The sequence below is a fragment of the Grampus griseus genome (genome assembly GCF_964374135.1).
Source record: "Grampus griseus genome assembly, chromosome: 2".
Taxonomy (NCBI): Eukaryota; Metazoa; Chordata; class Mammalia; order Artiodactyla; family Delphinidae; genus Grampus; species Grampus griseus.
The window spans coordinates 121,038,395-121,061,554 of NC_139018.1; the positions used below are offsets into that span (position 1 = coordinate 121,038,395).

The 23,160-nt window shown below is 41.2% G+C and overlaps 1 protein-coding gene across 1 annotated transcript in view; it reads left to right on the forward strand.

Moving 5' to 3' along the window:
• The window catches only part of CHRNA7 (cholinergic receptor nicotinic alpha 7 subunit), a gene marked incomplete at both ends in the record, with an annotated part of 127,445 nt that overhangs the window by 93,893 nt on the left and 10,392 nt on the right, over positions 1-23,160 (forward strand). The window contains 3 exons of the mRNA XM_082648143.1: positions 16,457-16,536; positions 20,750-20,917; positions 21,886-22,080. Of these exons, the coding sequence (XP_082504269.1) occupies positions 16,457-16,536; positions 20,750-20,917; positions 21,886-22,080 (443 nt within the window). The remainder of the gene's footprint in view (positions 1-16,456; positions 16,537-20,749; positions 20,918-21,885; positions 22,081-23,160) is intronic.

A 23,160-nucleotide genomic window follows, 5' to 3' on the forward strand; every position in this document is an offset into this window, starting at 1 on the left:
CTCTCACTGTTGTGGCCTCTCTCGTTGCGGAGCACAGGCTCTGGACGCACAGGCTCAGCAGCCATGGCTCACGGACCCAGCCGCTCCGCGGCATGTGGGATTTTCCCGGACCGGGGCACGAACCCATGTCCCCTGCATTGGCAGGCGGACTCTCAACCACTGTGCCACCAGGTAAGCCCCGGCTTGTCAATTTAATTGATCTTTTCAAAGAAGTAGATTTTTGTTTCATTGATTTTCCCTATTGTTTTTCTTTTCTCACTTTCATTGATTTTTCTTCCTATATTTATTATTTCCCTCTCTCTACCTGTTATGAGTTTATTTTTCTCTTCATTTTTTTTTGTTACATGAGGAGTCAGCATAGAGTTACAGACTTGAGACTTTTTTCTAATGTAAGCATTTACTACTATACATCTCTTTCTCAGCACTCTACCTGTACCTCACAAATTTTGATAAGCTGTATTTTTAGTTTTTTCAGTTCACTTTATCTTTTGAGTTTCCAACCATAGACTTTCTCTTTGACTCATAGATTATTTAGAAATTTAGTGTTTAGATTCCAAGTGTTTAGAAATTCTCATGTTGTCTTCTTTTTACTTGTTTTTAATTTGATTCCATTGTGGAAAATCACACTCCACATGGTTTAAATTCTTTTAATATTGTTGAGGTTTTTATGGCACAGTTTGTGGTCTGTCTTAGTATATGCTCCATGGAGACTTGAAAACAATGTGTTTTTGCTGTGTTGGGGAAAGGGTTTTATGTCAGTTAGGCCATATTGGTTGATGGTGTGTGAAGTTCTGTGACTTTCCTGATTTTCCGTCTAGTTGTCCTCTCATCAAGTGTTGAGAGAGGAGTGTTGAAGAATGTAGATTTGTATATTTCTTTCTTTCTTTTTCTTTTTTTTTTACTTCCTTCTGATTTTATTCACATACTTTTCAGCTTTTCAGCTCGTTTGGGAAAGAATGTATGATTGTTGTGTCTTCTTGGTATGTGGAGTCTTTATCAGTATGTAAATTTATATCTGCCCTTTGTAATTTTCTTTCCTCTAAAGTCTAGTTTATCTGGTAATAATATAGTTGATCTTGCTTGTTTTGATAATATTTTCTTGGAATATGTAATTTGGTTGGTAGCCTACTAGGCCTCACCTCTCTGCTGATGGTTCCTTTGATGTTTAGCTGCGTTAGGACTATTACTTAAAAGTTTTCTGTCTCCCTGGCTGCCCTTTCCTGGTCATTTTGCTTTTCTCAGGACATTTTTGTTGTTGTTGTTTTTCTCTGCACCTGTTGATGCTTCTCCAGTACTCAGTTTGGAATATAAGAGACAAATGGAAAACCCAGGGACTGTGTCAGTCCTTCTGCCTTCTCTTCATTTTCACAGTGGTCCTATGTTTATTTATATTTTATGTTAAGAGTTTTAGGCATAGTTAATGGAAGTAATAGTGCTGCAAAACACTAATAACAAAATACCATACTCTGGGCATTTTTTTCCACTAAAGTAAATATTTATTTGGGGAAGAATCCCCAGGCCATTACATTTTATTTCTTATTTATTTATATACTGTGTTATTCCCAAGAAACTCTTAAAGTGACTGTAATGGGTACATAAAAATGGAGACGTTTATTTCTGCCAGCCAATTCGGTTCCTGGTGAACGATCCCATCCTGGCCCGTAGATGCCTGCCTTCACACTGTGTCCTCTATGGAAAAGAGAGAGAGAGAATATGAATATTAATTTCTTCCTATTCTTATAAGGCTACCAGTCCTATTGGATTACGGCCCCATCCTTATGGCTGCATGTAACCTTAATTACCTCCTTAAAGGTTCTGTTTCCAAATATATTCACATTGGGGGTTAGGACTTCAACATATGAATTGGGGGAGGTGCAGTTCAGTCCATGCAAATAGGTAAACGTGTCTATTCTCTCCCTAACTGAAAGTCTGAGCTCTAATTTTTGTTTTATTGAAATTGGTAATAAACATATTTGTGACTATAATTATTTTAATCTTATTTTCCAAGAATTTCTTAATTCCAAGAAACATGGAATTTTTAAGCTTCTTAAATCCTCTAATTACATTTTGTGAAATTTCTTTCCAAACACGTTATACCAGCTTGGTTCACTTGAAGCACTTCTTGCTTCAGTGTTTTGGTGGAAATACTTAATATAATTTTAGGCAGGAAATATTTAGATTAACTTCTTGAAGATAAAAACAATATTTCTGTTTTGTCATTTTTAGATTTTATTTATACTGTCATAGCAAGTGCATATGCTTAGTTTACTTAGATTTCATATTGATCAATTTCTTTACTATCTTCAATGTAAAGGGAAAAGCTCCCCTTCAGAAGATTAGTCTGGTCACTTTTCAGCCAGTTACTGGGGAACTTCAGGCATGGATTTGGTGGCCCCACTTATGTGGGAAGTTCCCATGGTGGCATACATGCCAGGTCAGAGGTCACTGAAACACAGGTGGGCAGAGTGCAAAGTCAGCACCTTTCCCTCTGTGTTTTCTACTCACCTTCTCTCACGTTTGAATTTCCACACCTGATTCACAGTCCTTGTGTGAAAAGTAACTAAGGGCACCAGTGGCAGAAATTCTCCCCTCCCCAGCAGGGGTGGCTAGCTTTCTTTTGTCCTCTTTGTTTCATGGCTCTGGAGAGAAAGGGCATCACAGGTTACACAGCTCAGAAATGGAAAACTCACTTTTACTTCATGGACTCATTCACATCCATGAAGTAGGCTGCCTGACCTCTGTGTTGGAGGGACTGCAGGGGCTCTGAGCAGCCCGGGAGGATGGAGGCCAGTGCTTTCCCCACATGGAGCCCTGGGAGCTCAGGCAGTTATCCTGGGTCCTGGGTCACCAAACAACTCGCCTAGGGAGGCAAGGGTGACACCTGGGCCCTACCCTCTTGCCCAGACCAGGTGGGCTGGAACCGACTGCTGTGGAAACACTGCCCTATCTGAGAAGGGGGCTGGAGGAGTATCTCCTTCTCAGTGCAGGAAGATGAAGCTTGCCTGTTTCTGGCTGTGTGGGGGAAGCTCCATGTCACAATCAGGGGGCTCGGAGGCTGAAGATTCATTCCATTTTTGGTGTCTGGAAGCTGAGGTGTGCCCTGTCCAAGCTCCATGGTGGTGCATCAGTGTTTGAACCCTGAGTTTTCTGCCACCTGACAAACAGCACAAACTACAGTGGTTGGTGTCCAAGAGTGGGGGCTGGAAAGCTGTGAGGCGACAGCCATAGGGCTCTGCTCTTCTACCCCCTCCCCCTTGTCATTTCGCTTCCACCAACACCGTGGCTGCATCTGTGTCCCCTGAGCTCTTGCTCTATATCACCCTTCATTAGATTTTATAGCAAACGTTACAAAGACTGTTTGTTAAAGGCAAACAAACATATGCAAATAGATGAGTTGAAAATTAAACTTACAAAAGATACATAAATAAATAGCACCTCCCTTGGAGAAAATATTATCAGACATAACAAACTGCAGATCTCGATCTAAACTTTAGATAATAGGAACTAATAAATAATGTTTAAATAATTAAACACAATTAAGAATTGAAAATGCAAGAAAAACGCAAAGCACTCTTTAAAAAACAGCTTTGAAAAAAAGACATAAAATTAATAGAGATGAGAAATATAGGCATCAAAATTAAAAACTCACCTTATCTACAAAACAGAAATAAATCCACAGACATAAAAAACAAACTTATGGTTACCAAAGGGGAAGGGTGAGGGAGGGATAAATTAGGAGATTGGGATTAACATATACACACTACAGTAGATAAAATAGATAAACAAGGACCCACTGTATAGCACAGGGAACTATACTCAATATTTTGTGATAACCTAAAAGGGAAAAGAATCTGAAAAAGAATATATATATATATATATATATATATATATATATATGTATAACTGAATCAGTGTGCTGTACACCTGAAGCTAACACAACATTGTAAATCTAAACATTGTAAAACTAACACAACATTGTAAAACTAACACAGCATTTCAATGAAATAAAAAATTAAAAACTCAGTAGAAGCATTGGGTGTCAGGTGAGACACGGTCAAAGGAGTAGAGGTAATTTCCTAGATGAACTATAGCCAGCTAAATAGGTGGAAAATATGAAAGAATGGTGAATGGATGCATTGGTGAATGGTGCTTCGATGTACCAGGTCCTGGTCCAAATGTTTTACATATATTTACAACCTTTTTGAGAAGGGTACTGTTATTATTTTGCAAATAAGTCAAAAATAGGAAGAGTCATCAAAATAATAGCACAGTGTGTCTGAGGTCATGCAGAAAACAGATGTGGATGCATGAACCCCATCCTGGATTGACCCCACATGTAACCTTGTGAGACAGGGCATATGAGTTCCTCTCTTGCGTAGGTGCTCCCACACGTGGTGGTTGGTATTGTAGAAGGAAATAATAGAAAGAACGTGGGAGAAGTGTTAGGAGATGATTTTTCAGAGGAAAGGTAAAATTGTGACCCATATACAGATATAAAAAACGAACACATGCTAAAGAATTTATTTTACTCACAAGACATGAGGGAACAAGGCAGATGTTAGATCCAATTAAAGGAAAAGTCAAACCAGGACAAATGTATATGAAGTAAAGGAATGTTGAGATGAATTGTAAGTGGACATAAAATGTGTTTATTTACAGGGCGCAGGAAGTCAAATCACCACCAGTGAAATCACTCCCAGACAACACATAATTTATGCATCTATCCTCTGCTTGCAGCTTCCAAAGAGCTTCCAAAGAGCTCAGACGTAGTCCCATGCCTTGCTCAGAGCTGTATGCTTTTAGAGGATGCAGTTTTCCGGTGAAATACGACTTTTTCCTCCAGAAGCCATGTTCCAAAAGAATGGCTGAGAATTTAATAATATTGATGAAAAACATAAATCCTCAGTTTCAGGAGATACAAGAAGTCTGAGAAAAGATAGATAATAAGAAACGGGCACCTAGACAACTTTGCTAAAAGCGGCAGAACGCCCAAAGCTAAGAAGATACTGGAAAAAATGAAAGAAAAAAAGATAGTTTGCTACAAAGGGATGATGATTAGACTGACTGCAGGCCTTTTAGAGGCAACAGTAGAAGACAGAAAAAAATAAGAGTAACTTTAAATTTTGAGAGAAAATAATCATCAATGTAGAATTCTGTCCTGGCTAAACCCTTCTTTACATGAGGGGCAAAATCAGGACATTTTCAGGAAAACAAAGACTAAAGTTACCATGAAGAGGTAAACTGCCATGATGAAATACCAGAAATACACGTATTAAAGAAACTACCAGAATATACATTTAGGAACAGGATATGAGAAGGAACGCAATTGTTAAAAATTCAGGTAAATATAAATAGTTTTGAACATATATAATAATAATGATGAACTTGAGGGTGAAAAACAAAGAGAGATTAAAATGATGGAAAATAGTAACATGAAAGGCAGTATTTGGATGGTACTTGTAGGTAAAGCACTTAGTTGGACTTAAGTTGCTCTGGCAGAACATGGAGCTGTCAACTCTGAGTAAAGTATACACGTTAAAAATGTAAAAATTGAAACTGTCTATGATGCATTGCTAAAGTGGGGAAAAAAAGCAAATTCTAAAGAGTATTGTATGTAAGATCTAAAATTTTGTTTAAAATATCTGTATGTATGCATGTGCATTATATACAACCGATGTATCCACATGCATAGAAAAAGGTCAGAAAAAAATGTTGAAGAGGTTACCTCTGAGTTACAGAATTGTGGGTAGTTTTAATTTTTGTTCCTTCAGTCACCTCATAATTATTGCGTCCCTACCAAGTGTTTTCTGTATTTCCCTTTTTGTGAATATGTTTTATTTCTGTAATTAGAAAAGAACAATAAATGTTTGTTTTAAAGGGATTAAAAAAATGTAAGAATAACCATCAGAAGCATAAGAATAATTTTTTAAACTTCCAGACAGGTAAGAAGTGAGTAGGGAAAGAATAAAGAAAATGTGAGAAGCCTATAGAAATGAGGGAAATGCAATCAAAGGACGGTGAAATAAAAAGCACAAAATTAAATAGTAGGAATAAAACCAAACATTGTAACAGACAAGATAAAGGATTAGGCAGCTAGTTAAAAAGACAGAGATCCCCCAACTATATATTTTTAAAAAATCCAACTGTACACCATTTGTGTGTGTATATATATATATACACACACATATATATGTGTGTGTGTGTATATACACACACACACACACCATTTGGATATATATTTGAACTAAAGCATAAGTACACAAGAGACAAAAAAAAAAAGGAAAAAGATACACTGGGCCAACAAGAATAAGATAAAATTAGAATGGCTATGTTTATAACAGGAAAATGTACACACACACGCACTCTCATGTGCACGCACACACGCTATAAGAAAAAAGGTGCAATTAAGGTTAAAGATCAAGTCATAATGATAAAAAAGAAACAATTTCTGAGAATATTTAACAAATTTCACATGTATGCACCTAATAAAATAGCTTTGAAACAAATGAAGAAAAATTGGCAGATAAATCCATAATTGTGGTAGAAGATTTTAATGTACTGGTTTTTTTTAGTAATTGATAGTTCAAGAAGGAAAAAATGTGTCAGGATATAGAACTTCATAATTAACAAGCCTCATCTAATGTAGAGAAATAGATACAGATAGACACATATAGAAAAACAGATGTGTCCTTGTTCTACTAAAAATACATATCTGGAGAACTAAGTACCCAAATGTGAATTAAAAAAAAAAAACTTTAGTGTGTGTGAATGTGTGTGTGCATGTGTGTATATATGTAGGGAGAAATCCATAGCCTTAAATGCTTACATTAGGCAAGATTTTAAAACTAAAATTTGTGAATTAATTACCAATCCCAAGAAGTTAGGAAAAAAATAATATTAAGTAAAGAGAAGGAAGAATAAAGAAAAGAGTAGAAATTTATTAAATGAGAAAAATAAGATAGAAATCAAGAAGGAATAAGTTGCTTTTAAAAAGAACTAATAAAATGAACACAACTTAGGGAATAATTATCAAGAAAGTAAAGAAGAGAGAATGTTATGGACAACTTTATGCCACTGAATATGGAAACTTAGCCAGAAATTATTTTTTCTAGAAAAATATAAGCTGGTTCTAGACAAAATAGAAAAATACACAAGATAATTGGATCTCTCTACCTATCTACCTATCATCTATCTATCTTTAAAATATGCTTTATTTTTTAGAGCAGTTTTAGATCCCCAGCATAGTTGAGAAGGTTCAGAGATTTCCCACATAGCCCTGCCCCCACAATGCACTGCCTCCCCGATTATGAACACCCTCACCAGAGTGGTATGTTTGTTACAATCGATGAGCCAACATTGACAAATAACGATCACCCAAAGTCCATAGTTTACACTAAGGGTTTGCTTTTTATGTTGTACATTCTATGGATGTGGACAAATGTATAATGACATGTATCCACCATTATAGTACATACTAGCTTCACTGCCCTAAAAATCCTCTGTGCTCCTCCCATTTATCCCTCTCTCCCCCTAACTCCTGGAAACCACTGAGCTTTACTGTCTCCATAGTTTTGCCTGGTCCAGAATGTCATATAGTTGGAATCATACAGTATGTAGCCCTCGGACTGGCTTCTTTCACTTAGTAGTATGCATTTAAGCTTCCTCCAGGTCTTTCATGGCTTAATAGCTCATTTCATTTTAAGACTAAATAACATTTCATTGTCTGGATATACCACAGTTTATTTATTTATTCATTCACCTACTCAAGAACATCTTGATTGCTTCAAAGTTTTGGCAATTATGAATAAAGCTGCTTTAAGCATCCATGTGCAGATTGCTGTCTGGACATAAGTTTTCAACTCCTTTTAGTAAACACCAAGGAGTGTGATTGGTGGATTGTATGGTAAGAGGATGTTTAGTTTTGTAAGAAGCTGCCAAAGTGTCTTTCAAAGTGGCTGTTCCATTTTGCGTACCCATCAGTAACGAATGAAAGCTCCTGTTGCTCTACATCCTTGCCAGATGTGGTGTTCTCATTGTTCTGCATTTTGACCATTTACTAGGTATGTGGTGGTATCTGGTTGTTTAAATTTGCAATTCCCTGATAACTTCTTTGTTGAGGTGTCTGTTCAAGGTTTTTTTGATTGGGTTGTTTTCTTACTGTTAAGTGTCATTTGTATATTTTGGATAGCAGTCTTTATCATGTATATCTTTTTTCAAATATTTTCTACCAGTCTGAAGCTTGCCTTTTCATTCTCTTGATTGATATGTTTTTAAAAAGAAATTCGAAAAAGTGGGTTTTGCAGGCAAGTTCCATCTAGCATACAGTATCACTTATGAGCATGTATGTATGCATCTTAACTAGAGTATTAACTCACTAAATCTAGCAATAATTTTAAAAAAATCATAACAAATTTAGTTTTCTAATGAAAAATAAGTTTTGTTTAACTTTAGAAAAATTCATTTATATAATTCATTCTATCAATATTAACAGAATGAAGGAGAAAAATCACACGATCATCTTGGTAGCTGGGGAAAAATCAGTTGATGGTATTTAATACCTATTTGTGAAATAGAAGAAAACTTGTGTAACCTGATGTAAGGTGTTTACCAAAAGTTCATTTAATGCTGAAACATTACAAGTTTCTGTATGTGGAACAAAATAAAGATACCTATTGTCATCACTTAAAAAATATCTTAAGAATGATAAGAATCTTAAATAGCAAGAAAAGTAAAAGAATGAAATATTAAAGATTAGAAAGGAATAAACTAAATTACCATCATTCATCAACTATATGACTTTTTTCCAGTATTTGCAGGTGTTAAAAAGTATCAATAAATAAATCTAAGACCAAAATAAATGGTGAGTTATATATTTATTTCTGGGAAAACTCAGTATCATAAAGATGTCAGAATTTCCCAAACTAGTCTGTAAATTTAATGTGATTCCAACTAAAGTCTCAGCTGGGTCTTCATGGGACTGGACAAGTAGATCCTAGAACTTAATGATGAGTAAAGGGCCAGGGGTAGGTAAGATAATTTTTAAACAAAAGAACAAAGTTGTCGGAGACTTGCCCTGCCAAATACCAACATTTCCACTAAGTTGTAGTGATTAAGATGATGTTGTACTGGATCAGGAACAGTCCTATTGATCAAGGAACAATATTGGGAGCCCAGAAACTTGACACAGGCTTTGATAACATTATCCCATATTATTTATAACATTGTTATAATTCATCCAATGTTACATCCAATTGTTATAATCCATGTTATATGCCATTTAACATATAAATTGGTGGGTAAAGAAAGGATCTTGAATAGATTCTTCTGGAAGCCTCCTGCTGATACCTGGATGTCTGCCTCCTGGGATCTCTGAAAGGTAGAAACGACCATGAAATTTCAGTTCTGCTCAAGACTTTTTGGTCATGGTCTGTGACAAGCCACCTTGCTATCATTTTAACATGTCCTTAACACTTTAGAATAAAATACATAACAAAATCAAAATATCCAGAGAAAGGACTTACTACTCTCTTTTGAAATAAAATTAATCTATCCTCTACAGACTTTTTTCCTCTGAAATCTGGGCATCAGCGGTATCTTAACATGTAATTGGCAGCTTTTTTTTTTTTTTTTTGCTGTTACCAATGTATTGTTTTTATTTTTATTTTTTTAACACCTTTATTGGAGTATAATTGCTTTACAATGGTGTGTTAGTTTCTGCTTTATAACAAAGTGAACCAACTATACATATACATATATCCCCATATCCCCTCCCTCTTGCGTCTCCCTCCCACACTCCCTATCCTACCCCTCTAGGTGGTCACAAAGCACCGAGCTGATCTCCCTGTGCTATGCGGCTGCTTCCCACTAACTATCTATTTTACATGTGGTAGTATATATAAGTCCATGCTTTTGTCTCCTTAGGTAGGTTTATTCCTAGGTATTTTATTCTTTTTGTTGCAATGGTAAATTTTTGTCTGGTTTTGGTATCGGGGAGATGGTGGCCTTGTAGAATGAGTTTGGGAGTGTTCTTCCCTCTGCTATATTTTGGAAGAGTTTGAGAAGGATAGGTGTTAGCCCTTCTGTAAATGTTTGATAGAGTTCGCCTATGAAGCCATCTGGTCCTGGGCTTTTGTTTGTTGGAAGATTTTTTTTTTTTTTTTTTTTTTCTGTACGCGGGCCTCTCACCGATGCGGCCTCTCCCGTTGCAGAGCACAGTCTCCAGACGCGCAGGCCCAGCGGCCATGGCTCACGGGTCCAGCCGCCCCGTGACATGTGGGATCCTCCCCGACCGGGGCACGAACCCACGTCCCCTGCATTGGCAGGCGGACTCTCAACCACTGCGCTACCAGGGAAGCCCTGTTGGAAGATTTTTAATCACAGTCTCAACTTCAGTGCTTTTGATTAGTCTGTTTACATTTTCTATTTCTTCCTGGTTCAGTCTTGGAAGGTTGTGCTTTTCTAAGAATTTGTCCATTTCTTCCAGGTTGTCCATTTTATTGGCATATAGTTGCTTGTAGTAATCTCTCGTGGTCCTTTTTATCTCTGCAGTGTCAGTTGTTACTTCTCCTTTTTCATTTCTAATTCTATTGATTTGAGTCTTCTCCCTTTTCTTCTTGATGAGTCTGGCTAATGGTTTATCAATTTTGTTTATCTTCACCAAGAACCAGCTTTTAGTTTTATTGATCTTATCTTTGATCCATGGCAGCTTTTATTCCTTAAAAGATTTAAGATAAATGGCACCTTAGATTGACAGTCTTTTGAGATAGATGGGTTTCCTCTTTCTTATTCATTTACTTTTTTTCTTACAATATTTTAAATTTTATTTTATTATTTTTATTGAGATACAATTGAGATATATATATACAACATTTTATGTTTACCGTGTACATTGTGTTGATTTGAAATACATATATATTGCAATATGATTACCATTGTAGCATTAGCTGACACCCCTATCCTCATCACATAATCATTATTTCTTTTTTGTGGTAGAGCAGTTAAGATCATTTTCGCCTTTTCTGCTCTTCCCTCTCTCTCTTTTGAGGACCATGTGAGCTCAGAGGGAATGGGTCTGATGGCGCCTGAGACCCTATTCATTACAGTCCTCACCTCATGAGCCCACAGTGTGCTCTCGACAGCAGTGCAGTGTACCTGGGGTTTTTTGCTCAGAGATGGGGGTCAGTGTTGCGGGGCAAGATGAGCAGGGGCTGCACCAAGCTGGGATCAGAGGGCTCTGCTTCCAGGGCCAGGAGCCCTTTGCAGGGCTGGGATCAGGCACTGTGTCAGACCCTGTGGATGGGGAGCAGGAAATAGTCTTAACCCAGACCACCAGGGTTCACCTGTGTCCCTTGGGCTCTGCCTGCCTGTGCTGCCATTGACGTCTGGAAGCACAGTTTGTAATCCTCCCCTAAGGATGGGCCCTTGGGTCCTGTAGGCATAGCCACCAGTGGTTAGCCCTCAAGCCCCTGTATTAGCCTTGCTGCTTGGGACAACATCTCATTCACCCCTGCTCCAGGCAAACCTCACCTTCATGAAGCTTCCCTCAGTCCAGCCTACCTCCAGGTGTGTGATCAGACTACGCTGTCTTCTGGGGACACACCCACCTTTCCTGGTAGGCTCACAGAACCTGTGAGCCTTCTGCCCATCCTTAGAGCCTGTCCAGATGTCCTCTGCTCCTGACTACTTGACAGATGACGTAGGACCTGCCCCTTCAATATTGGGGTTAAATATCCCTCCTCTCCATGGGCACTTCTCAGTGGGAGTGCCCAGAGCTCCCCTCACACCAAGTGCAGGCTCATCTGTCCATTACTACCTGGACGAGGACCAAGGCTGCTGGAGGGAAGAGGTTTTGAGGGGAGTGAAGGGCCACGTGCCAGGGTCATCAAAAGTTCTGAGGGTGTATCCTGTCCTCTAGTAGTCAAGAAAAAATATGTATGTTTGACTGTTTTCTAACAGTTTAATACAGAAAGTTTCAGGTGCACACCAGCACAGAGGGAAGAGTGAGCTGAGTTCTGTGAACCCACCCAGCCTCCAGGGTGACCAGAATCTGCTGGCTGCAAGGCTGTGATACCATGTGGCCTCAAGGTCACTGTCAGCTGGCACCCAATGGACATCACTGATATTGTCGCCTGGCAGGTCCTTGCAGTGGTTTTGGTCACTCATGTTTCACAGGGACTTCATCCCCTCCGTGTTTTCAGACTCAGATTTTAGCAACAGAACCCTTTTTCAAACAAACCTTATCTCCAGCCCTAATGGTCAAAACAGATGAAGTGGTATTAGCACATAATTATGACCAGAGTTTACTTTTATATCATTTACGTATAAAATCAATTTGCCCCTGGGGAAGAACCCTAAAACTTCCACAGTGAGTATTAAGATTTTGATAATGATGACAGTGGTACATTTATCTCAATATTCTATTTTGGTTGAACGGTATTCAGAAATCACTGAGTCACACAGCCATTAGCAACAGATTTTTATCTTGTTTTTACCCATTTGCCTTGTGATCTCAAGAGTCTTTTCAATTAAATTGCTCCAAATCCATGGAGAAAGAGCTGTATGAATTTTATTTTCTTTCGGAATTGAATCATTAACAGATGCCCACAGCCTTTATTATAAATATAAAAATCAGCCAGGATGACACCCAAGCTTAAAATAAGCAAAGCTATGGAAGCATCACACAGTGCTTTCTGCTGTTGCTGCTGCGGGGTCGGGGGTGGGGGAAGAGGTGCCAAGGCAGATGCAGGTTCTGTGCTGGAATTGTAGATTCAAATGTGAATTTTTTTTTAAAGAACAATCATGCAAAACTGAAATCTTACTGGGTGACTCATTTTCAAGAGTTTCAAATACATGCAGTATTCATGGCAAGAGGAGTTTTAGTTTCACGTCCACCAGAAAAGAAGTTAAACGGGCCACATGAATTAATACATTGGTAGTGTCTGAAGAGTTAAAATTTTGCAAACAATTATTTGAGTGTTTTTGGACTTTTATTCGCAGTTTTTTACATCTTTATTGGAGTATAATTGCTTTACAATGGTGTGTTAGTTTCTGCTTTATAACAAAGTGAATCAGTTATACATATACATATGTCGCCATATCTCTTCCCTCTTGCGTCTTCCTTCCTCCCACCCTCCCTATCCCACCACTCCAGGCGGTCACAAAGCACCGAGCTGATCTCCCTGTGCTATGCAGCTGCTTCCCACTAGCTAGCTACCTTACGTTTGGTAGTGTATACATGTCCATGCCTCTCTCTCGCTTTGTCACAGCTTACCCTTCCCCCTCCCCATATCCTCAAGTCCATTCTCTAGTAGGTCTGTGTCTTTATTCCTGTCTTACCCCTAGGTTCTTCATGATATTTTTTTTCTTAAATTCCATATATATGTGTTAGCCTATGGTATTTGTCTTTCTCTTTCTGACTTACTTCACTCTGTATGACAGACTCTAGGTCTATCCACCTCACTACAAATAGTTCAATTTTGTTTCTTTTTATGGCTGAGTAATATTCCATTGTATATGTGTGCCACATCTTCTTTATCCATTCATCTGATGATGCATTTTGAAACACAAGGAAAAGAAAATACTGGAATCAAACATTTGCAGAAATCTGAAGCACCTCCACAGAATCTTGGGGTTCCAGAGAACCTAATTTAAAAAGCAGGGTAAAATCCAGGGTGAGTTTGTGAAGGTCCACATCCTCAGATATTTGGTTCCCAGTCACTGTTTGTGTGTCATTAAGACAGTCAGGTACAGACTGCAGTGAAGCAAAGGATATTTACATCTTGAGCCTTCCTCCTCCTCTCTCTCCCTGAGTGTGTTTGGAAGTCAGGGGGTGGATGTGTCCTTTTTCATCTCAGAGGATTATCTTTTTATTGTAGCTTAGTCTTCCTCCCTTCCTTCTTTCTTTAAGCTTCATCACATTTTTGTTTCATATTCAAACCTTGGCTTTCTTGTACAGTTTTTTCCTGAAGTTTCTGGTGGCTTTTTTTAATTAAAGATTTTTGAAAACAATGTGCCCTTAGTCAAATCCACGGTGTTTTCCACCTTGTTGTTTCTTCTCTTCATTACTCTGAATCCACTTTACTCTCTTCAGAGACCCCTTATATCTTGCTGTAATTTGGACCCCGCCCCTTTTTCTAGACCCACTACACAGCTCATCATGAAAATTCCTTTTCCAGATCTTTAGGTTTGGTCTGAAAGTTTATTTCTTCTTCCTTAGTATTCACCCTCATTCTTCTGGAGCTGATGCTCAAGTCCATGACCAAGAAAATATACATAAGAAACAAGCTCTCTGGCAACTTAATGTTCTTAAAAACACCTTTCTTTGCCTTCACGTTGGAGGGGTTTCTTTCAGCTCTACAATTTCTCTGTGTGATTTCTCTCCCTCCCACTACCCACCCCCGCCCCCATGTCTCTTCCGCTTCCTTGGCCTTTACTCTGAGGCCCTCATCCTTTCGGTCTTACATTTCATCTCAGTGATTCTTATCAGCCAAACCTCCCACCTATTTATAAAGGTGTATTTCATAGATCATGTTTTAACTTCCATATTGCCATTTGTTTTTCTAAATGCAATATCCTCTTGAATTTTTGTGAGGCTATTACTTTTATAAGAGGTAATTTTTCATTCCTTTCGTTGACTGTTTCTTCTTGGATCTTTCTTGTTTCTGTCCTTGTCTCTCACAGTGAAGGCTGTTCTCAGATATCTCATGACGGTGAGTTTCCCCTTTAGAGGATTTTGGGAACAGAAAAGGCTGCAGAGCCTCTGTAGATGTGGGCAACCCTTAGCAGAGGTTCTCCAGTTGCTAAAATGAGGGAAACTTAACTCGAGGTGCTGGCATCTTGACTGGCTGGCTACGTTTTCTTGAGGCTGTTTACTTTTTTATTCACCTGTAGGGCGACTTTTTTTTTTTTAACATCTTTATTGGAGTATAATTGCTTTACAATAGTGTGTTAGTTTCTGCTTTATAACAAAGTGAATCAGTTATACATATACATATGTTCCCATATCTCTTCCCTCTTGCATCTCCCTCCCTCCCACCCTCCCTATCCCAGCCCTCTAGGTGGTCACAAAGCACCGAGCTGATCTCCCTGTGCTATGTGGCCGCTTCCCACTAGCTAGCTATTTTACATTTGGTAGAGTATATATGTCCATGCCACCTTCTCATGTCATCCCAGCTTACCCTTCCCACTCCCCGTGTCCTCAAGTCCATTCACTACATCTGACATTTTAAGGATATGTTTTAATCAGGCATGGTAAAATGCAGACACAGAAATGACTGGCAGGAAGGAAGGAAGTTTATCTTACAGTTCCCTGGAAACAGGAGGCATGCTCGCCATACAGGGCCACACAGGGAAGCACTAGGGACAGTCAGGAGGCAGAGGGCGTGAGGGGAAAATGTGGTCAAAAGCCTTTATTGTGGTTTCCATGGAATGGAACTGGTGAGGCAGGGTAAGCAGGGCTAGGACCCGGAATGCCTTCAGCAGGCTTGGGTACATATGGCCTGTCCCTGTTTGTCTGGTACCTGGTCCTGGGGTGATTAGGGCAGGTGGATGGTGGCCAGGAGGGTGAGATCTCCATAAAAGAGATGGTGGGGGTGTGGGCTCTGGATTGGTTCCTTTCCATTTGAGCGAGTTGTTTGCTATCTCTAGGAATTGGCTGACCTGGGATGGGGGTGGGGGTGGAGCAGTCCCTCCAGGATCAGCAAGGCCCCAGATGTCAAAGTGTCAGAACACAGAAAATGAAAGACCTGGATAATAAGGGCTGTTGGTCTTAATTGTTTTTCCTTTCCGTTTTGTGTGCCCCCTTTAACCAGGTTGGTAACTCCTGGCTGTAGGAGGTTCTGACCATGGGCAGGGGGTGGGGCTGGAGTGCATTCTTCTACACTTGAACCTAATTCTTCTGTCTCCACCGGTGCTCCTTCCTGTCATCACTAAGCCTGGAGCCCCGTACTCCTTGGGGCTGCCCAGCTCCCCCATGCACCTGCAGCCTCAGTCACTCAAACTGGATTTCTCAAGCACCAACCGAGCTTTGGACCCATTCAAGGGGCTGGAACTAGGGCCTTGAACACAGTGGGTCCAAATCCCACCCTTAAGGGCTGATAGAGGGGCGCTCTGCTTCCCCCCACTCTTTATCTCCTGCAGATGGATTGAAATGTCTCATCTGCCAATGTCCTCCTAAGTTGTCTTCAGGTTTCATTTTTGCTAAGAGCTTTGTTTTATATACATATGGAAAAAATAGGCATCCCTTTGAAATGGAGGTGGGCACTGGTCTCTTCCCCCTGTGCTCTGGGAAGACCTTCCAGGTCAACCACAGGTGGGGCTCTCAGACCGCTGCTGGCTGTCCCAACTGCAAGCAGCAGCCCCTCTCAGAGCTGCTCGGACTGCAGGAACAACTGCCCTAAGGGCATGGGGAACCCATTGCCCAGCTGGGCTGGCTCACGGATCCTTCTCCTGTTTCCAGTGCTGATGAGCGGTTTGACGCCACGTTCCACACCAACGTGTTAGTGAATTCTTCTGGGCACTGCCAGTACCTCCCTCCAGGTAAGTGCCGCTCCCTTTGTCCCCTGCAGTTAGACAGCGTGAAGGAGGTTGGGGTGCCCGACGGTGCCCGCAGGGGCAGCGGCTGGCTCTGAGCTCTGAGCATCCTTAGCCTCCACGCACGCCCAGCCCTCCTGACTTCTTCTCCTCTGTGCTTGCATGTATTCCCTGAGCGTGGCAATGCTGTCTTCCTCTTGGGATCATGGCTTAAGCTGTCTTTGCCAACACATGTCCTCTGTCCGTATTGTCTGTCCTGTGTTCTTTAAAGTTCATCCACAACTAAAACAAGTCTCCGTTGTCAGGTCATTTCTGTTCTCCTTATAGCCTGCAACCAACCTCCAGGTCATTTCCTCCTCACAGCCTGCGTTTTCCTTCCCACTGCACTGGGTACCTGGGTATGTGCTGCCCTCCAGTGTCGGGGTGAGACGGTGACCTTGCTGGGCTGGCTTCTTGAGTGCGTGCATTAAAGCCCACCTGCTTGTTAGAGGTGAGAACAGGTGGTTTCCAAGGGACTCATCAGTGATTTCTTCCTGAAAGAGCGTCTCTCCTTCTCAGGCAGCTGATGGGTAACTGCTGGGGTTGAATCTCCTCCCATCATTCCTGTCAGTTCACAGGGCCTTGGGCTGCTTGTGAGTGATCCATGCCATGGGAAACCCAGGCTTCGTGCCCTCAAGATATTAGCAGATTTCTTTAAATCTTCTAGATGATTTTTCACATGTTATTTTCCAGGGTTATTTCCCCCATTGCAACTGTTTGTTTAACTTTCTGTTCCCAGGCAGCCTGCAGCCACCTCCCTCCTCACCACCAACACCTACACCACACACACACACACACACACACACACACGTGCACACACACACACGTGCACACGTCACCCACTAATGCCATACATACACACCACACATATAGACACATCACACAAAAAACATACCACACACTATGCTCACACACACCACACACCCTCACAGACACACACACACACACACACCCTCCAGCAGTCAGCCCCATCTTGTGCCCTTGGATCCATCTCACAGCTCACAGCAAAGCTGGCTTTGCCTCCTGGGTGGTGGTTTACATTCTCTTTCTCATTAGCAGAGGATAAGAGTCCCAAGGGCAGGATCTGTGTTTATTCCCGTTAGAACCACCCTCATCAACCAGCGGCCTGGCCCACATGTAGGTAAACGAACGCGTCAGGGATTGAACCTGTCACAGGCAGATACCATCCATTATTGTCTGAGGAGATGGAAGGACTCCAGACTTTCAGGTTTTCTGTCTTAAACCTTGTGCTTCCTTGCTTCTTCCTCAGCCCCTCCTCTCCTCCCCCAGGGACGCAAGCCTTCCTCCTAACAAAGACAAAGGGATGGGTCTTCTATCACTGGTACACTCTTTTACACCAGGCCTAGAAGTTGCAGCTTCTAGCATGAGAACTATTTTGGAAAATGACCTCCAGCAGTCATCAGCATAGAAGAATACTGGGCTGCGGGTTGTTCTGAAGGCTGAGGCTATTTTCAGCCACGGGAGCAGTCCTCCTGACCCCCAAGCCCTCTGTGCAGCAGCCCCTTTGGGGCCAGTTCCTACATCCCAGCCTGCGTGGCCCCCGGAGTCTGTCAGGAGGGCACATGGAGCTTTGATTGTGGGAGTCTCCCCTACTCTGGACTAGAGAGTGTGGGGTTGTCTGGTTCAGGGCAGCAAGACTGTGCCTGGGGTCGTGTAGACCTGAACTGGGAAGCTGCTCTGCTCCAGCAACTAAACAGGCAAAAAGTGCTTCAGATGCAAGCTTTGAAATAGACTTGGTTATTAGGAAATGACTTCTTTCCCATGTCATATTTTTATTTTTTAACAGCATTATTGAAGTGTAAGTTACGTATTATACAATTGGCCCATCTTAAGTGCACAATTCAATGATTTTTAGTAAATTCACAGAGTTGTACGACCACGACTGCAATCTAGTTCTAGAACATTTTCCATCACCCCCCAAAGATCCCTTTTGCCTGTTTGCAGTTAGTCCCCACCCTCACTGCCGGCCCGCGGCAACAACCACTGACCTCCTTTCTGCCTCTAGAGAGTCTCTTTTTCTGGTCATTTGATAGAAATGGAATAATACAGTTACAGTTTCATTTTCTACCAGCAGTGAGAGTTTTGGGGGATTCAGCCCATTAATGGGAGGGCAGTGTCTGTAATGACTTCCAGATTCCTGTGGACATTGGATGTAATGCTGCAAATCCTGTTTAAAGGGACTTGAGGAGACAGGAAGTTTATTATCCTTTCCCAGTTTGACTGTGGGTGGGTGGGGGGTCCCTGTTAGCAAGTTGAGTCCCTCCATTCATTTTTTTTAAATTTGGAAGCAGAAATTTACAGAGTGTCTGCCTTGTCCCTGTGAGCACTGGGACCCTTAGCTATTTGTGCCATCACTGCCTTCTGGTCTTTCTCTGGGCAGCAAGGAGCACATGGGCATAAATGGCCGGTGTGGAATTATCTCAGTGACCTGTTGGCAAATTTACTCCCAACTTGTCCTGTCCCTCTTTTCAGTGGAAACTCTAGCTTTTGTCCAAACACTACCTCTTCAACTAATACCTATTAGGTTTTGTTCTGTTTATAATCTAGAATTCAGGCTAGTTAAAATTATCTTCCATTTATATTTCTAGATAACCAAGTATGTTCTCAATTTTTAACCTAAAGAAAATGTTTTTCCTGCTCCTCACCAAACACAGTCACACAGACCTTTCAGATTCTGTTTCTAAGCTCTTCATCATTTTTATCAGCTTCTATAGGATTTTTTTTACATTCTTTACATCTCTCTTACTGTTTAGAATTTGGAGATGCACATGCATGGCAAGAGCAAGTTTACAGAATGTTGAATTCTTTGCTCAGAACAGAAAATGTCGGTGTAGCCTTTGAAATGTAAAAGACAGTAAAGCTTCAACTGAACTCTTTTCTAGAAATTTTTCCAGAAAGACTCAGCTTGTCCTGGACAGGTCTAGTTTGGACGGGCAGGATGGGCTGAAGCCTCTCTGGTCACACCCAGGTGAGAGGCCCCGGTACTCACACTGCCTCCTCCTGAAGGGATCTCAAATGGTCCAGGGGATGTGTGCACAGCATTGATCATGAGACATGCAGAGCATCAGAAATGATGCATCGTTTAACCGGCCGATGCTTGATCAGGATAGCAAGCTTTTCACTCCATGAAGAGTAGGCTTTGTGTGTTACGAATAGTGTATGGGATGGAGACCAAGGGATTGCTGTGCATTTATTTTTATTTTTAATATTTTTTCCAGCATTACTGAGGTGTAGTTGACAAATGAAATTGTAACATATATATACACATACACATATATATGTATAATATATGTATGTATATACGTGATATATATGCATATGCATGTGTAGATATATATATACACACACACACGCACACACACACACACATGCATATGCATATATATTGTGAAATCATTTATTTCCACAATCAGGTTAATTAACACACCCATCACCTCACATAGTAAATTTCAAATATAAAATATTATTAACTGTAGTCACGATGCTGTACGTTAGATCCTCAAAATGAATCACCTTATAACTGAAAGTTTGTTCCCTTTTTGATCAACCTCTCTCCCATTTCCCCCACCCTCCAGCCCTTGGCAACCACCATTCTACTCTGTTTCTATGTTTCTATGAGTTAAACTTTTTTTAAAAAAATTCTTCATGTAAGTGATATTATACAGGATCTGTCTTTCTGTGTGTGGCTTATTTCACTTAGCATAAAGCCCTCCAGTTTCATCCATGTTGTTGCAAATGGCAGGATTTTCATCTTTTTAAAGGCTGAATAATATTCCATATAATCCACATAAATTTGATTTTATGTATACACACACACACACACACACACACACATATATATATATATATATATATAATATTTTATCTGTTTATCCATCAACAGAAACTTAGGTTGTTTCCATGTCTTGGCTATTGTGAGTAATGCTGCAGTGGGGTACAAATATCTTTGTGAGATACTGATTTTGTTTCCTTTCCATGTATACCCAGGAGTGGGATCGCTGGATCATTTTTAGTTCTTTTTGTAATTTTTTGAGGAGCCCCCGTACTGTTCCCATAGTGGCTGCACCAATTTACATTCCTACCAACTGTGTGAGACTGCCGTGTGTTTAAAGCAGGTCTCAGCCAGCTTTCATCTTGGTTTGTCTCATTGCCCATGTAGGCATCTTCAAGAGCTCCTGCTACATTGATGTGCGATGGTTCCCCTTTGATGTGCAGCAGTGCAAACTGAAGTTTGGGTCCTGGTCTTATGGAGGATGGTCCTTGGATCTGCAGATGCAGGAGGCAGACATCAGCGGCTATATCCCAAATGGAGAATGGGACCTTGTGGGTAAGCCCAGCAAAGACGTGATACTGGCAACATAGAAGGAAGCTGCTTTATTACTGTGCTGGCTTAAAAAGTTTGGGATTTTCCACTCTGCTTTTCAGCATGAGCAGTTATTGAACCCTGCAGCATTCTCCATGATTTACTGAGAGCTCTAGGATGAGAAACAAAAAACAATGAGAAAATTCAGTGCTTTCCATAAGGAACTTGCAGTTATGGTAAGGTCAGTGCTAGTATGGGCATCTCTACATTATTCAAATCTGCTTTATCCCTAAAATCAGGTGGAACAGCAAATTGCAGTTGATGGGAACCTATATTTGATGATTTTAAATAGAAAACAATAATTACATTTATAATGGTGTCGAGTTTACAGTGTATTATTTATAATCATGGTGTCTTAGTCCGTTCAGGCTGCTATAACAGAATGCCATAGACTGGGTAGCTTATAAACAACAGACAGTTATTTCTCATAGTTTGGAGGCTGGGAGTCCAAGATCAAGGTGCTGGCAGACTCAGCGTCTGGTGAGGACCTGCTTCCTGGTTCACAGACAGCTGTCTTCAGGCCGTGTCCTCACATGGCAGCAGGAATAGGGGAGCTCTCTGGGGTCCCTTTTATAAGGGCACTAATTCCATTCCCAAGGGCTCCCCCTCATGACCTAATCACCTCCCAAAGGCCTCACCTCCAAATAACCATCACTGTGGAGGTTAAGATTTCAACATATGAACCTTGCAGGGGACACATTCAGTCTAGAGCACATGTAATTTGAATACATAAAAAACCTGCCAATTTGTTCAAATATCACTAAGATACCCTTAAATAAATCTATAATAAACCTAAAGCATTTTTTCAGACAACAATTAGCCAGTGTTTTGCACTTAACAAATTCCATGGCTCTGTGTGTGTGTTATAACCCCTTAAAATAAACTGCATCCTTTTATTCAACGGTGGTTCCTTTCTTCCCCTGGAACCGAAGGGATCCCTGGCAAGCGGAGTGAGAAGTTCTATGAGTGCTGCAAAGAGCCATACCCGGATGTGACCTTCACTGTCACCATCCGCCGCAGGACCCTCTACTATGGCCTCAACCTTCTCATTCCCTGTGTGCTCATCTCTGCCCTGGCCCTCCTCGTGTTCTTGCTCCCTGCAGACTCTGGGGAGAAAATCTCCCTGGGTGAGTACCGGGTCTGAGCTGGGATGGGAGGGCCCTGCCTTGAGGATGGCAGTCTGGGCTCTAGGTGCAGAGATGTCCAGGGCCCACTCCATGCATCCCAGCCCAGGGTGGCTCCCTGATACCACAGCCCGCTGTGCAGGATGGCCAGGCCCTCTTGAGATTCCACAGGCTCCTCTGATCCTGAAAAGAGGATGGGGATGCCCAGGGAAGAACCAATTCTTCCCTGAGGGGCCTGTACCTTCTCCGCTTCTGCCACCCCACCCCACCCCTTGGTGGCAACCAGCTGGAATTCATTGTGGACAGGACACAGTTTAGTTTAATATAGTATCAGCTTGCATCTATATATGGCCACACACAGTGTAATTCCTGATTATCCTCCAATAGGAAGATAAGAAAACTATGATTTAGATTGGTGAAATGAGCTCCTCAGCATCTCAGAGAGTTACTAAAGATCCTATTTGGTACACATAGAAATCATTCTCAAACCTAGAACTTCTGACTGTGAGTGTCAACTGAAAAAAAATGTTCAACCGAAAAGTTAAGAATTATGTTTTATTTGGTGGACTTTCTGAGGACTTCAAGCCTGAGACATAGCATCTCAGATAGTTCTAGGGACGGCTCTGAAGAGGGAAGGGAGGAGCCAGGGTATATGGGAGTTTCTGCCACAAAGACCAGGTAGTCAAAACATCAAAAGATTACTGTTGATTAAAGAAAACCAAAGGGCTTCCCTGGTGGCGCAGTGATTGAGAGTCCGCCTGCCGATGCAGGGGACGTGGGTTCGTGCCCTGGTCTGGGAGGATCCCACATGCCATGGAGCGGCTGGGCCAGTGGGCCACGGCTGCTGAGCCTGCACGTCTGGAGCCTGTGCTCCGGGATGGGAGAGGCCACAACAGTGAGAGGTCCATGTACCGCAAAAAAAAAAAAAAAGAAAAAAGAAAACCAAACACCTCAAGTTAATGAATTTAGTGCTTTTCTGTGTATGGGAAGATGCAAGAGTCTGGGCTCACTGAAATCACTCCTTTGATATGCACCTCAGCTCTCTGGGGCCAGTATCCTGTGTTTTCTCATCCTGAGTCCCCT